Below are 13703 nucleotides of genomic sequence, written 5' to 3' on the forward strand. Positions count from 1 at the left end.
CATGTAGGTACCGGTATACAAAACTCAAAACATAGTAAGATGAATGTGTTAAAGAATTTTAAAACAGTATCATCATTACCAAGTGCCCTGGAGCACTTACAGAAAAGTCCAGTTTTTGTTCAATAGAGGAAGCCATATATTGGAGATGCTTCTCAAAGGTAAGCTTATCATCAATTAATACACGTAAGAGTTTAAAAGCTTTAGCAAGAGACCTTCAAAGGAGACCCAGAGCAAAACAATGGTAGATGAGGAGGAATGTGAGTCCTTAATCTAGGGTACATACAATCACAGATTGGGTCTTGCTTGGATTTATCTTCATTCCCCATTCAGGACATCATAACTGTACCGGTATGTTAAAAAGATTACTACATATTCAGAGGATCAGCCACAGCAAAACAAACACTTGGAAAATTAATTGAAGCATACCTTGGGTACAAGATACAGTACAATTATCAGAATATGCAATCAAATTATTTTCCAAATTTTACTAAACATCAGGAGTATACAAGATTAAAAAAGACTCAGGGCACTACCCTGCAGAACTGCAGATAAAACTGGCTTAAAATTACTAGAACTACCATCAAATGAAACATGCTGCTTTCAGTTTTTTTTAATATAGTATTAATAGTTGCACCATTAATGCTTATCAATTCTAATTTAATATAGCTTTATGAGTTAATAAGTCAAAGGTAGAACTGAAATCAGTGCAAACATCCAAAGAGGACTGCAGATCAAAGTTTCACAACAATTAGGTATCTAGTAGTGCAATGACCTTTTCTGAAACCAAATTGCATGGAAGTAAAAAGATTGTTTAATTAAGAAACATTAAGTCCTCTTAATAATAACTTTTCATAAACTTTGAAAAAATTGGGGAGGCAGTGGATGAGTGCTCAGCATGTGGGTGCAATGTCCTGGAGAACCCACTACAAGCAGACAATTTTCAGTCATGGTTGAGTGGCCTAAGACTACCCACATGTTGTCCTGAAGACCACCTAGCCTATCAACACAGACTTTAGCAAAAATCTTTGGAGTGAAGCGAAGATAAGTTCTGGGGGGCTGCATATGCCAAGCAAGATGGCACCACTATAAACACTTGCCTGCCACTAACACCTGCCACTAATAGGCTGCAGCCAGCCAGCAGGCCCAATCAAGAAAGTCCATCAGCGCCTTAGGCCAGACATAAAAAAAAAAATGGTCTGTGTTCCAAAGGAATCTGTAGAAGCTCCCATAGGAACTGGAGACACATTGGCAGATCTATAAAACAATGGAAAACTGCCTGACACAAGAAAACTTGAAAGTTTTGGCAAGTTTAGGACCCAGTTACTTAGATAATGTTTCCAGAAAAAAGAGGATAAATTTCATTTGGATCAGTACCACCAAATGCATCCAAATGACTTTAATAATAATAATAATAATAATATATATATATATATATATATATATATATATATATATATATATATATATATATATATATATATATATATATATATATATATATATATATATATATATATATATATATATATATATATATATATATAAAATTAACCTCTGAGAACTGAAAGAAAATATAAGAAAATTCTAGATTAGGATAACATGTGGAAGGGAGATCCAATTCCTAATCACTGTACTTTTTACGAAACAGATGTCAAAACTTCAGCCTCAACAGATGGCTCGATAGTCACTGTTCTATCATCCACTCAAAGGGGTAATACATCAATTCCAGAGAGAAAATTCTTTAGAGTGGACCACCACTGTGGTTGGGATAAACTGGGCAGTTGCACATAAATAGATTGTAATTGACTGATATATTAGCTTGTGCATCAGCATAAACAGAATGAGAATACGATCAAAGTCTCACATAATTTTCCCATAACAAACTACCCAGTATATATATTTATTGCAAGACCTGATATGTTGGAAGGATTGCTTCTCTTGGTATAGGTATGCATACTGATTATCATGATGAAGACTGACCTGTTCTTCATTTTTTGTTATTTGGTCTGGTGGCAATTTTATTTCTAGTTTGAATTTTTCTCTATGAAATCAAGTTGATATGTAAATCTAGGATCTTTCCTGGAGTTAGTAGCTGTAGATTACCATCATTAGGTTGCGTTACTGAGTTTACAAGCCCCAGACTATTTGCACCGTTCAATTTCGTCCCTAAACTATAATATGAAGGCGGTAATGCTAATCTGAGGAGGAGGAGGAAAACTAAACAATTACCAGGTACTACTTTGTATTTTTCTGCGGACACCAAAACAAAGATACTCACCTTACCTTCAGCTCCCCACCAGGCAGCCACGACGAGGGGAGTGGAGCCACTAGATGTGTAGATGCGGGGGTGGTGATCCGGGGTGGGGAGGGAGGTGACAGGCAAACCCCACCTCCTCTTCGTCTTCCCCTCCCTCGTTTCTGCTCCTCCCCATGGCACTAATACGACACCTCCTCACCGCGCCACACTAATATAAGTCAACTCCACGCCATATTGTCAACACCACACCACACTGTCAACACCACGCCATATTGTCAACACCACACCACACTGTCAACACCACGCCACACTGTCAACACCACACCACACTGTCAACACCACGCCATATTGTCAACACCACGCCACACGGTCAACACCACGCCATATTGTCAACACCACGCCACACTGTCAACACCACGCCATATTGTCAACACCACGCCACACTGTCAACACCACGCCATATTGTCAACACCACGCCACACTGTCAACACCACACCACACTGTCAACACCACGCCACACTGTCAACACCACGCCATATTGTCAACACCACACCACACTGTCAACACCACGCCATATTGTTAACACCACGCCACAGGGAGTCACACCATCACCTTAGTCACACCACACTACCACGTAAAACGGAGAGCCACACCACCTGGTATTTTTTACTTTGACACTAACGCACTGAGTCACACCACACTACCTTGTTAAGAGTGAGTCACCTTAGCGTCATACCACATCACCATCGCCACAGGGTCACACCACTACACTAAAGGGGGTCACATCATCACCTTGGGTCACACCACACCATACCGCACCCCCGCTGAATGACACAACAGACTTTTCCCGCGTGAAACAACACACGCAGGCACTGAATTCATGATCCAAGACGCGTGGTTTACCGATGCACTCACTGGCCGGCGTGTCTGTGGCGGGCGTCCCTTCAGAGCACGAAAAAGTGGCTCCCAACACGCGGCGGGCCACAACGCTGCAGGTAAGCACTATGGCTGACGATGACGGGGGATTTGTTCTTACCGAGGACTCTAGTAGATCTCTTCGGTCTTACCAGCAAAGAAAAAAAATAACCCGATCAATTAATATATAGAAAGGTGTATTGAAGGGGGAATATTGAAATTCTTTAGCTCATTCTGCCGTAAGGGACAACATTGGCGCAGCGGGAAGCGCTCATAAACTTTTGACACCAATATTTTGAAGTTTCCTTTATTTCCCGGAAGCTGTTAATCACTGCACTACATTCAGAGGCCAAAACAGAATGAAATGAAAACGAATAATCCGTTGTTGCTACCGCTTCCCTGGTGAAGTTGTGCAGCTAATGCTCTAGCTATACGAACCCGCGGGCCTGGATTCGAATCCTGGCCCTTGAGCTTGCAATGGGCTACGGGCCCGAGTAATGGACCGTATTGGCTATACAGGCAGCGCCACATGTGGCCACTCAACTCCAGCCTGTCCTTTCCATAGAGTTCAAGTTATAGACTAGAGTGCGTCTGAGGCTGTCTCCGAGATACACGGCCATGATGCCGCATGGCCGCCATCGCTCCAAGCCGAGATTGCACGCTCTTCACTCCTACCCGATTTCAGATTTTCTCCATGTCAAATAGTAGAGTCAGGAAATCGGGTAGGAGCAAAGTGTGTGCGGTCGTTGGCTTGGAGCGGTGGTGGTGCAAGGCCCTGTATCCTGGAGGCCTCAGACGCACTCTAGTACATAACTTGAATTCTATAGAAAGTGCTGCTTTGACAGTTCATCGATTGGCCACGTGTGGCGCTGCCTGTATAGCCAATACGGTCCAATGCCAGGTCACTCAGCTAGGTATTCACCCTCCCTTCTAGGCTGGCCGATAAATGGGTACCTTCCAGAGACACGCCAGTCCTCGTCGACAGACCGACTCGGTCGGCTAGATTTCGATCGCCGATAGAGTCGGTCTGTCGGGTCTGTCGGAATCCCCCGTGCTCCCCCGCGCAGGGAGCGAGCATTTTTGCACTCTTAGGACAAGGGCCCGTTTCCCCTAGTGATACTAGGGGATCAATCTTTAAGGATGAGGAGGAGGGTACCTTCCTACCTGGGGAAGGTAAACTGCGGTAACCCGGATGACGCAGCCTCCCTGTGTTTCAAGGTTCCACTTTGGGGTGCTCCCGTGGTCCCGTGGTAGAGTCTCCGCCTTGCGTTCCGGCGGGGTGCTGAAACGTAAGGGTTCGAGACCTGTCCGGTGCCATGGGAGTGGAAAGGTGGGCTCTTTCCGACTCAGCCCCGTTGTTGGGCCTCCTCCTTGAAAGAATTGGGCATCTCTCTACCAGCCGTCTGGGTGGTTGCGCGGCATGCACCGCCTTCCTCCCTTGGGGTATATCCCCAACGAAATACAAAAAAAAAAAAAAAAAGTTCCACTTCAGGGCAGGGATTCACAAGCATACTCACTAACTCACTAACTAACTACGCACTATTGATTTAGCGACCGACGTTAACTTCAGCTCAACAAATAAGCAACCCTTACATTGTAGTTAGAGGCAGCTAGGCCGCTGATTGGTTAATGACGCCATTGGCCTTGCAGCGAATCACAAGCATGTTCAAAAAACCGTCAGCCAATCGTAGCGAGCCCCTCCAGCTGCTGGTTCAAAACCACCCGTTAATTCTCTTTTCCCATTTTTCTTCCTTTTAAGGCAATCTGTACTAAATCGTAATATAAGAACTTAATTATTTCGTAGTTTGCTGCACATTTACGTCAAGGTAACTCTGCTGTTCGATGTCTTGTTATCTAAGAACATGCTTAAGGGGAAGAAAAAGAAGATAAGGAGGAGACTGAGGCAGGAAGAAAGCAAATTAAAAATAATATGGCACAAAATATCGAGGCAGACAGAAGCCAAGGACGGAAGGAAGGAACGAGGGAAAGTTAAGACTGTCTTGCCATATCTGCAGCCCAACTCATGGCCTATCACCCGACAAAGATCTATGGTCCCTCCACGGAGGGACAAATGTAGAGATGGATGGATGAATGGATGAGGAGGTAGGAAGATGAAGGAGGGAGGTCTGGCAATCCTCCGCCCACACTTATCATTATGCCTCTCAAAGTGTGTATATCTCATCACTTTACAAAGAAATGGGCTTCTCCTACACGCAAAGTTATATTTCAAGTTGAAATATGCGATTTATAAGCAATTATACGTAAATATGATAATATTGTTAGTGTTTACTACACCTCCGAGGTAGTTATTTAACAATAAATTAAGGGTCACACAGCGCGACGAAAAGCTTTGTGGATCGCGCGCTAACCCGGTGACGTCATCGATTAGTTGGTAGTTATTACTGCGCGAGCTTTGTGGATCGCAAGGTTCCCAAAACTACGCACTAAGGGCCTAAAACTACGCACTAAGCCTTTCTGGATCCCACCACAGGTTCAAGAGCTAGTGCGACGGAGGTGAGCACCAGGGCCACGCGCAGCTCTAAAGTATGCCCACAACTTTACCTTTGCATTACCCCTAACATAAACAGCTATAATTTTCTCCTACCTCTGACGTGACCGGCAATACTTGTTCTGTGCTAGGTAAGTACACAATCAAGATGTTTATCATGGTTTGATTTTACAGCCAGGCAGAGACAATTTGGGTGGTCTCTATAAGAAAATAAATAAATAAGTAAAAATCGTGCTGTGACCACTTTATGGAAATGAAGCCTTAATTGGCAGATTAGTGGGCACAATTAAAGCATCATGGGAACAAGTCTGGCCCACAAACTTTAAGCATTACCACCAAAATGTGCTGTAAAAACATAATATTATTTCAACCAAAAGGGTTTGGCTTTGCTCACTAGACTTGAAGGTTATGCACATAGAACTTTGATGAAAAAAATGTCACTAAGGAATATGCAAATAAAAATCAAATTAGGTGACAACACTTTAATAGTATAATGATCTTCGAACCAATCTCTATGTATATACACTGACTAAATTCTTAACTCAGACACTTTGTACACTTTCCAGCTGGGCATGTGAGGCTGCTGGCAGCCTGCCCACCCCTCCATCACACTCCACAATACTGCTCACCATTGTACGGCAAATAATTAGTAGTGAGACAAGTTCTCACAAATGAATGGAACTGAATTAAGCTGATAACTGAAGGACAAACAGAGTCAGAAATTTAATATCTTATATCTGCTAAAAAGTCACATTTTGATATGTACATGACAGGAATCTTTCCCTTGCCGTGGTGAAAGTTAAAAGGCAACGACAATACTGCTGTAAATCTTCAGCATCCTGCTTTCAGAAGAAGCATTCAGAATGGTTGGCCTTTGTTTTGATGAGCAGCTTCATACTGCATTGTGTCACTGACAACTATATTGTAAATTTCAACTTAGATTTGGCAAATATTCAGCTAAGCCTGTTAGACGAAATAAATAATATAATCAAATGCCTAAATACATAACAAGCTTCACATCAGGTTGTAAAGTCCCACTCCTCTCAACACCCCCATGACACAAAGCACAGCACATTATCGGTATGAGTCTTCTCACCCTATTTTGGCGCCACAAAGCTCACAATAATATGATTAATAACTGCAGCAACAGACTGGCCACTCCTGAAAGGGTCCTGGGTCACTGAACCACTTCTCAATGGATTACACTCTCTTTGCCTACATTCACTTCACTTGGATTTCTCATTCTAATCTATTTAATTAAACGATTTTCATGACTGCATAATTTTTCAATACCAATGAGAAAAATTATGTTCTTATTACTTTTTTTTATAGTATTCAAGTTTTAGGATGTTATAAATGAGAAACAGAAACAAGACATTGAGACCAGTGACCCTCATTCTGAAATGTCTAAAATACTTGCAGACAACACCTCATATTACTGGACTATGAATAGCAATGTGTATCAGACAATGAAAACATAAGTTTACCATGAAACATACAATCAATATAGAAATACCAAATTGTATTTTTGTGAACTTGCAAGAAAATTATTCATAAAGCCTAAATATCACTCATTTGTAGACTATTTTCCTATATCAAAAGTCCTTGATTGACATGAATGTCCTTCTGGTCAATTGGAATTTGCAAATAAAACAACTAAATTTTAGCTTAATTTTAAATGATCAAGTTTGTGCAACGGTAACAGGAAAAGCTTGGCCCTCATCAAGGTAGCTGATGGCCAGCCAAGGACATACACAAATGGTGGGAGGAAACTATGGCAAACTCTTAACATCTTGAAAATTACAAAAAGGAGTTATGAGACCACCTCACACTTGTACCTCTTATTAAAGTTAAAACAAAAGTTACATTGAAACAAAGCCAAACTATACAACTGACTATACCATGATTAAAATTAAAGGGCAGGAATGATATTGTGAAGGTGTCAGAATTATTCTATTTTAAACAAAAAGGAAAGATCTATTTATATACAGGAGAAAAATATATGTGTATATATAATATGTACAAAAGTTCAAAATGAAAACTACATGCTCACACTGTCACACACCATACAGGAAACTGGTTGCAGTCTGCACCTCTCTGCCGGCCACCGGAGGCAGCAGGGCTGACAGGGAGTGCAGCTGCAACTCCTAATGCAATCAGCCTACAGTTCACAAGAAAAAATTATGCACTTGGATATCATATCACTTGACTCTTTACATGCTGGACTAATTTTCCATGTGACCAAGAATACAGGTAGTAGTCAAAGCACCAGCCAGCCTCAATATGACGCCATGGTTGCTTGCTATTGTACAGGAGAGTGGCTTGACCCACTCACACAGAATTCATTCAACAATTAGGAGTACTTCAGATATCTGCAAGATGAACATTTAGTAACTAATCCATAGGGATTTTTCACTAAAGTTGTAAAATGCCAACTGTGAATAATATTGTCAACATCAAAGAAGAGAAATATATAGGCTTGAAACATCAAAGAAACCACTAGTTTACTGGAGTACAGGACAGAGGTTGGAGAACCTCTAGCACACAGCTAAGGATGTCACACATGTCCTTTTCACACAGATTGCCTTTGGCATTATAGTTATACACTGAAATATCTTTTACTATCTTTAATAGGAAGAAAGTTCTTGAATCATGAAAAAAGGACTTTAGAATATAAATAAATATGCTTCAGTAGGTCTAACATTAAAATTTCTTCATCTTTTATTCATCATGTGAATTTCAAAAATATATCTTCTTAAGTCTTATCAAAATGAATTTTAGGAGTCCCAAAGGTAATGTAAACTAAAAAGAAATGTGAAATCACAGTTTTCTACATTACTGTAAAAAAATAATTTTTGCAGCTTATTAATTAACATATCATTATTTTAAGTTCTGTTCTTATAAAGCTTGGCATTGTCTTCAGTTTTTGTTGCTGAAGTGCAGGGTCAGCCAATCAACTATGAAATGAAAGACAGAGTGAATTATTATATTTGATTCCTAATTCAGATGGCAATATATGTGTATATATATATTATATTTGGGTAAGTACATTAGTATTTTCCTTTTTCAAGTAATGATTATGTTTCTTGCTCAATAGAACTTTGCAATCAAGAAAAGTCTGAAGCTACATTAATCCTATTACTAGAAGTAAGGGATTTATATATCTAAAAAAATATATAAATTCCTACGTAATCTTTTTTGGTGTTTGAGAACACACATGTAACATAACATCTCATTTTGTCCCGAACCATGATTGGGTGTCCACAAGGAAGCACTTCAGCTCGATGAGGTGTTGGCTGGTGTTGCCTAGTGGTACACAGGGTTCAGGTTGAGGTGCAGGTGGTGTCGTGGGGATTCATGGGGTGTTGAATTCGTCGCCTGCTGCTCTCGACGGATCTTGATGGAGGCGAGGATGTGCAGCACCATGGCCTTGCAGTCCCCACACACGAACATCAACTCCCCACGCAGATGCTCCTCCATTGTTGGCTGCGGGGTGGTGCGGGACCTCTGCTTCTGCTTCCTGGTGTTGGAAGGTGAGTTTTGTGAACATCCTACATCTTGTGATACTTTATATTGAAAAGAATTGTATAAGATGGAAATCATGACCTTTAATAACTCAGTAAAGCTATACATATAATCATGTTTAGTTTTACAACAGATGTAATGAAACACATGAATATTATGCATGTAAGAATAGTAGGGGTTAGTGCAGAAGTTAGCAAAATGTTAAGAAGCCATGCGCTGCAACAGCATCAAAATAAGAACATGCTGTACTCACTCCTCTAGTCGCTCCTCATGAGCCCTGCACTCACTAATAGCAAGGGTCTTCGCACGCACCAGTGGAGGTCGTCTTGAAGGACAGATCAAGCCAAACTTAGAGGTCATGTACCGTGAAAGGACGACGGATTGTTCCAGTGTTAACATGGTAAACATGCAAGTAGTAGGAAGCATATTTACAAGAGTAGAAAGGAATGAAAATCTGAATAACTCAGTGTATCATGCTTTATAGGTGAGTAAAGCAACAGAGAAGAGAAGCATGAAAAGAACACAAAATAGATGTAAATGACAGCATTATCAATTGGGTTCAGGTGGGTTACTATGTACTTCACTACCCAGTTTAGTGTTTATTCAGTGTCTTAATCACATGAAATGCCACTGAAGTGAAGTACACTAATTTGGTCATTGTGAACACTGTCTGTTAGTGTACAATTGTTAAACTGAGTCATAAACAGGCCCTCGAGTAATATTTGCCATATTTCAAAAGAACTAGAATCAGGGAACTGATATTACACCCAATTGCATAATAATAATAATAATAATAATAATAATAATAATAATAATAATAAAAATAATAACAATAATGATAATAGTAAAAAAGGAAAAGGAAATAACAATAATAATAATAATAATAATAATATTAATAATAATAATTGTAAAAAAAGAAAAGGAAATTAAAGAAAATTATCACAGACAAAAAGATACGAGTTCTTTGTAAGACTTTTTAAACATAAGAAAACAGAACTGGCAATACAAACTTAAGCTTATGCCCACATACTACAGCTACAAAGATGTGTAACATTGTGAACATACATGTATGTGCACACACACACACACACACACACACACACATACGCAGGGACCACTACTAACTTTCTGGACAGCCACTTTGCATAGTATCGGCCACCCCTGCGGCCAATGGTTCGAGAGCGGCCAATGGCATTGCGTCGAGATAAATCACGGGGCCCTCTGGAGCAGCCAAGCAGACACAACCACCACCAAACAAAGCAGAAGCCAAGCAGTTGTGAAGGAGCAGTGCATGCAGTGTGAACAATAAACTGGCTTTATTAAAACTAAAGCAAAACCACAAGAGACATAAGCAGTATGCATCATAAAAATTTCAAGCAATAAAGAACATTAAGCAAACACAAAAAGCATTGCAAAACAAGGAAAAAATCAAGTTTAAATTAATCATGCTAGGAACAACAGACTGGAAAAGCCATTAAAGAATGCAACAACAGGCAGAGTCAAAAAGATAAGGTTCCTCAGCTACATACTTCTTGATGGCCTCATTGACGTAGGGTGCTGGAGGCTGGGCTGGCAAGGACGAGGGCCCATCAGATGCCCGTGAGGTGGCTGGTGATGAGGGAGCTGAGCCCACACTCCCAGTAATGCTGCCTCGGCGGTCTGCTGTGTTGCTGCTCATGCTCGCAGTGCTGCTTCCTGGTAGAGGCAGCTCCTGGAAGGCAAGGGAACAGTCAGTCACTAAAGTAGGGTATAATAAAAACCCATAAATGCCAAACTATTCATGAGGAGGAAACTCCATTCCAAACAGAGACTAATTCTTCCAATGCTTGAAGATCTAAGTAACACACACACACGCACACACACTATACATACTACAAAGTTGAAATGAGAGGTAATGCCTTTTTAATAGGAAAGTGTACTGTATACATTTTTCATGACACTTTTAATAAAAATCCTGACATGCAATGGATATATGACTGCTGTCATAATCTGTTCAAAGTACTGCATCACATCTTTACAGAAGTCATAATTTAAATATCTGATGCATTGGCTAGATAAAAAAATAAAGTTTTTTATAATACTTTCATGCATTACATTTTTTACCATTTTTTCTGAATTGGAACACCACATACGTATATAATTTTTTGTATATACATTTTGCTTTTTTTTATCTTAATTTAGGAACAAAATAAATGTAAGAGGTAACATTAACAAGGTATGATTATTTTGATTTTTTAAAGTAATTTACAAACTACTGGGGCACTGAAGAGCTGCTAGTGTTCAAATGAAGGTTTAGTGTAAAATCAAAGGCATCTTGCCAGCACTTGAAGCAACATGCACACGCACACAGGAGCAGACTAGCTGCCACACGAGTAATGCCATGAGCACACACTGGTGGTCACACTCCATTACCTACATGCGGAGTCAGGTTTGGATGTCATGCCTAAGATATATAAAAAAAAATACAAAACTATGCCAAACATGCAAAAGAGTAAAATAAAACAATTTTACAAACAAAAATGTTACCTGGGCATTTCAAGAAAATTAAAACACACTCATGATGTGGCAATCACACTGAAAGCTTCAATACCATAAAACACTTCAAAACAAAAATTGTATAAAATAGTGTTGCTGGAGGGGTCATGGCCTGTCTTTCAGTCTGGGGTGTGGTGTGGCAAGGGTTGGAGTGAGCATCAACAAGTGAACGCTCTACAGTAGCTGTGTACTGTAGGAAGCATCAATGAAAAGCCTCAAGAAAGCAATGGGAACAAAAAATTATTTGTTGCTCTGCCTATGGGAGGGCACAAGCCAGATTGTGTCTCATAGCTTAAAACGGCTGGGCCTTGTGCATTGTACCTTGGAAGGGTTGGTACCACTTGAGTTTTGCTCCTCAGGTTCTTTTACCTGAGAACGCTTAGCGATGTGTTCTGAGATGTTAAACTGTAAAGAAAGTTAACCCTTTACTCTACAGGTTCTGCTAAGAGTTATTTCCCCTGGGCTTAAAAAGTGACTGGGCTCACCTGTTCATTTATTACTAAAGTACTAGACACTCTTAGGCTCTAAGTCATGTTGCCATTTTACTGACTAAGACTAAATATGCATATTCATGGGTAGTTTACAGGGGCAAGTGGACTAGCTTGCTGCAGTCTAAATCATTCACAAATGAGAAGGATATAAATTTGGCAGAATTTCACTAAGATTTGAAGAAAGCAAATAAAATAGTCTCACAAACCACAGAACTATTTTTTTTTTTTTTTTACATCACGGAATATTGCAACGGTAGGCTTCTTCCCAGTGGGGCCTGATGGTCAGCCCAAGGCTTCTTCCCAGTGGGGCCTGATGGTCAGCCCAGCCCATTCTGGCGCAGGCGAGTGTTTATAGTGGCGCCATCTTGCATTGGCTCATGCTGCCCTCCCGGAGCTCATCTTTAATCCTAGAATCTAGAGTCTGGGTTGATAGGTGGTCTTCTGGACAGCATGTGGGTAGTTTTAAGCCACTCAGTGGCAGCTGAAAAATCCCAGCTTGGTGGCACCGGGCGGGGATTGAACTCGCGTCCTCCTGAACGCGGCGCCGTCACTCTGTCGACTCAGCCACCGCCTCCCCTATGTACGTACTGAACTCAGGAACGTACGTGCTCAACTCAGGAACGTACGTGCTCAACTCAGGAACGTACGTGCTCAACTCAGGAACGTACGTGCTCAACTCAGGAACGTACGTGCTCAGCTCAGGAACGTACGTGCTCAACTCAGGAACGTACGTGCTCAGCTCAGACACGTATGTGCTCAACACACACATACATTAAAACAGGGAAATTCACCACAGTCCCTACAATGTTCTATCAACACGACACTAGAAACACACACATACAAAAATTTTTTAAAAATACACCTGAAGAAAAGGATTATTTATTCATTCTTAAGTTTATCTTGGAATAAACTGTAAACAGTATGACTCAATTCACATACAAAAAGACCCAAATATAATTAATAGTAGAACAGACGAATACAAGGAACAAGGAGCAGACAGATGCAGCAAGGAGTGTATCTGTGATCAAACTGAGATGAATGGCTTAAGCCTAGCCTGCGGCCTATGGAGGAAGTATTTTTTTTACATAATATGTACACAGTTTCAGACACTGGAGTATGAACATGCCATACAAGTGGAACAACATTCACTCTTTCAGAAAGACGGGACAGCGTGAGGATAGCTCTCTTCCCGTATGTCACAAATAGGTAAATAGGTAAAGGTAAATACATCACTGAGTTATAATAAGAGACTTCACCCAACTTTTCAAATTACTGAATTTATTCATCATAGTCTGTATTCAACAACTGGCTGTAACTTCTGTCTCGCTTCAATACTTATGATACTACTTGCTAAGTTTAAAAGTTTTCTTCCTCCTTCCAGGGAGATGAACAAAAACAATATTACTTTTGCAGTACTTAAAATGCACATCACCTTACTAAATTTTGGTATTACTTTTCTTAGTTACTCTCA

General features: G+C 40.5%; 2 protein-coding genes across 4 annotated transcripts in view; both read right to left on the reverse strand.

Annotated features, from left to right (window-relative positions):
* Positions 1-2558, reverse strand: part of LOC126982594 (uncharacterized) — a 31132-nt gene extending 28574 nt beyond the window's left edge. The window contains exon 1 of one of the 3 annotated variants that reach the window (XM_050834772.1): positions 2284-2558. The gene's annotated coding sequence lies outside the window, so the exon portion shown is untranslated. Of the gene's footprint in view, positions 1-2278 lie in introns of all 3 variants that reach the window. The other 2 variants (XM_050834771.1, XM_050834770.1) reach the window with 2 other exon arrangements.
* Positions 2559-6148: 3590 nt separating this feature from the next.
* LOC126982592 (protein spire-like) overlaps positions 6149-13703 on the reverse strand; it is a 140259-nt gene continuing 132704 nt past the window's right edge. The window contains exons 13-15 of the mRNA XM_050834766.1: positions 12063-12146; positions 10736-10917; positions 6149-9201 (exon numbers count right to left, since the gene is read on the reverse strand). Coding sequence (XP_050690723.1) covers positions 8988-9201; positions 10736-10917; positions 12063-12146 — 480 coding nt within the window. The 3' untranslated portion in view covers positions 6149-8987. The remainder of the gene's footprint in view (positions 9202-10735; positions 10918-12062; positions 12147-13703) is intronic.

This window comes from Eriocheir sinensis, chromosome 51, assembly GCF_024679095.1.
Source record: "Eriocheir sinensis breed Jianghai 21 chromosome 51, ASM2467909v1, whole genome shotgun sequence".
NCBI classification, from domain to species: Eukaryota; Metazoa; Arthropoda; class Malacostraca; order Decapoda; family Varunidae; genus Eriocheir; species Eriocheir sinensis.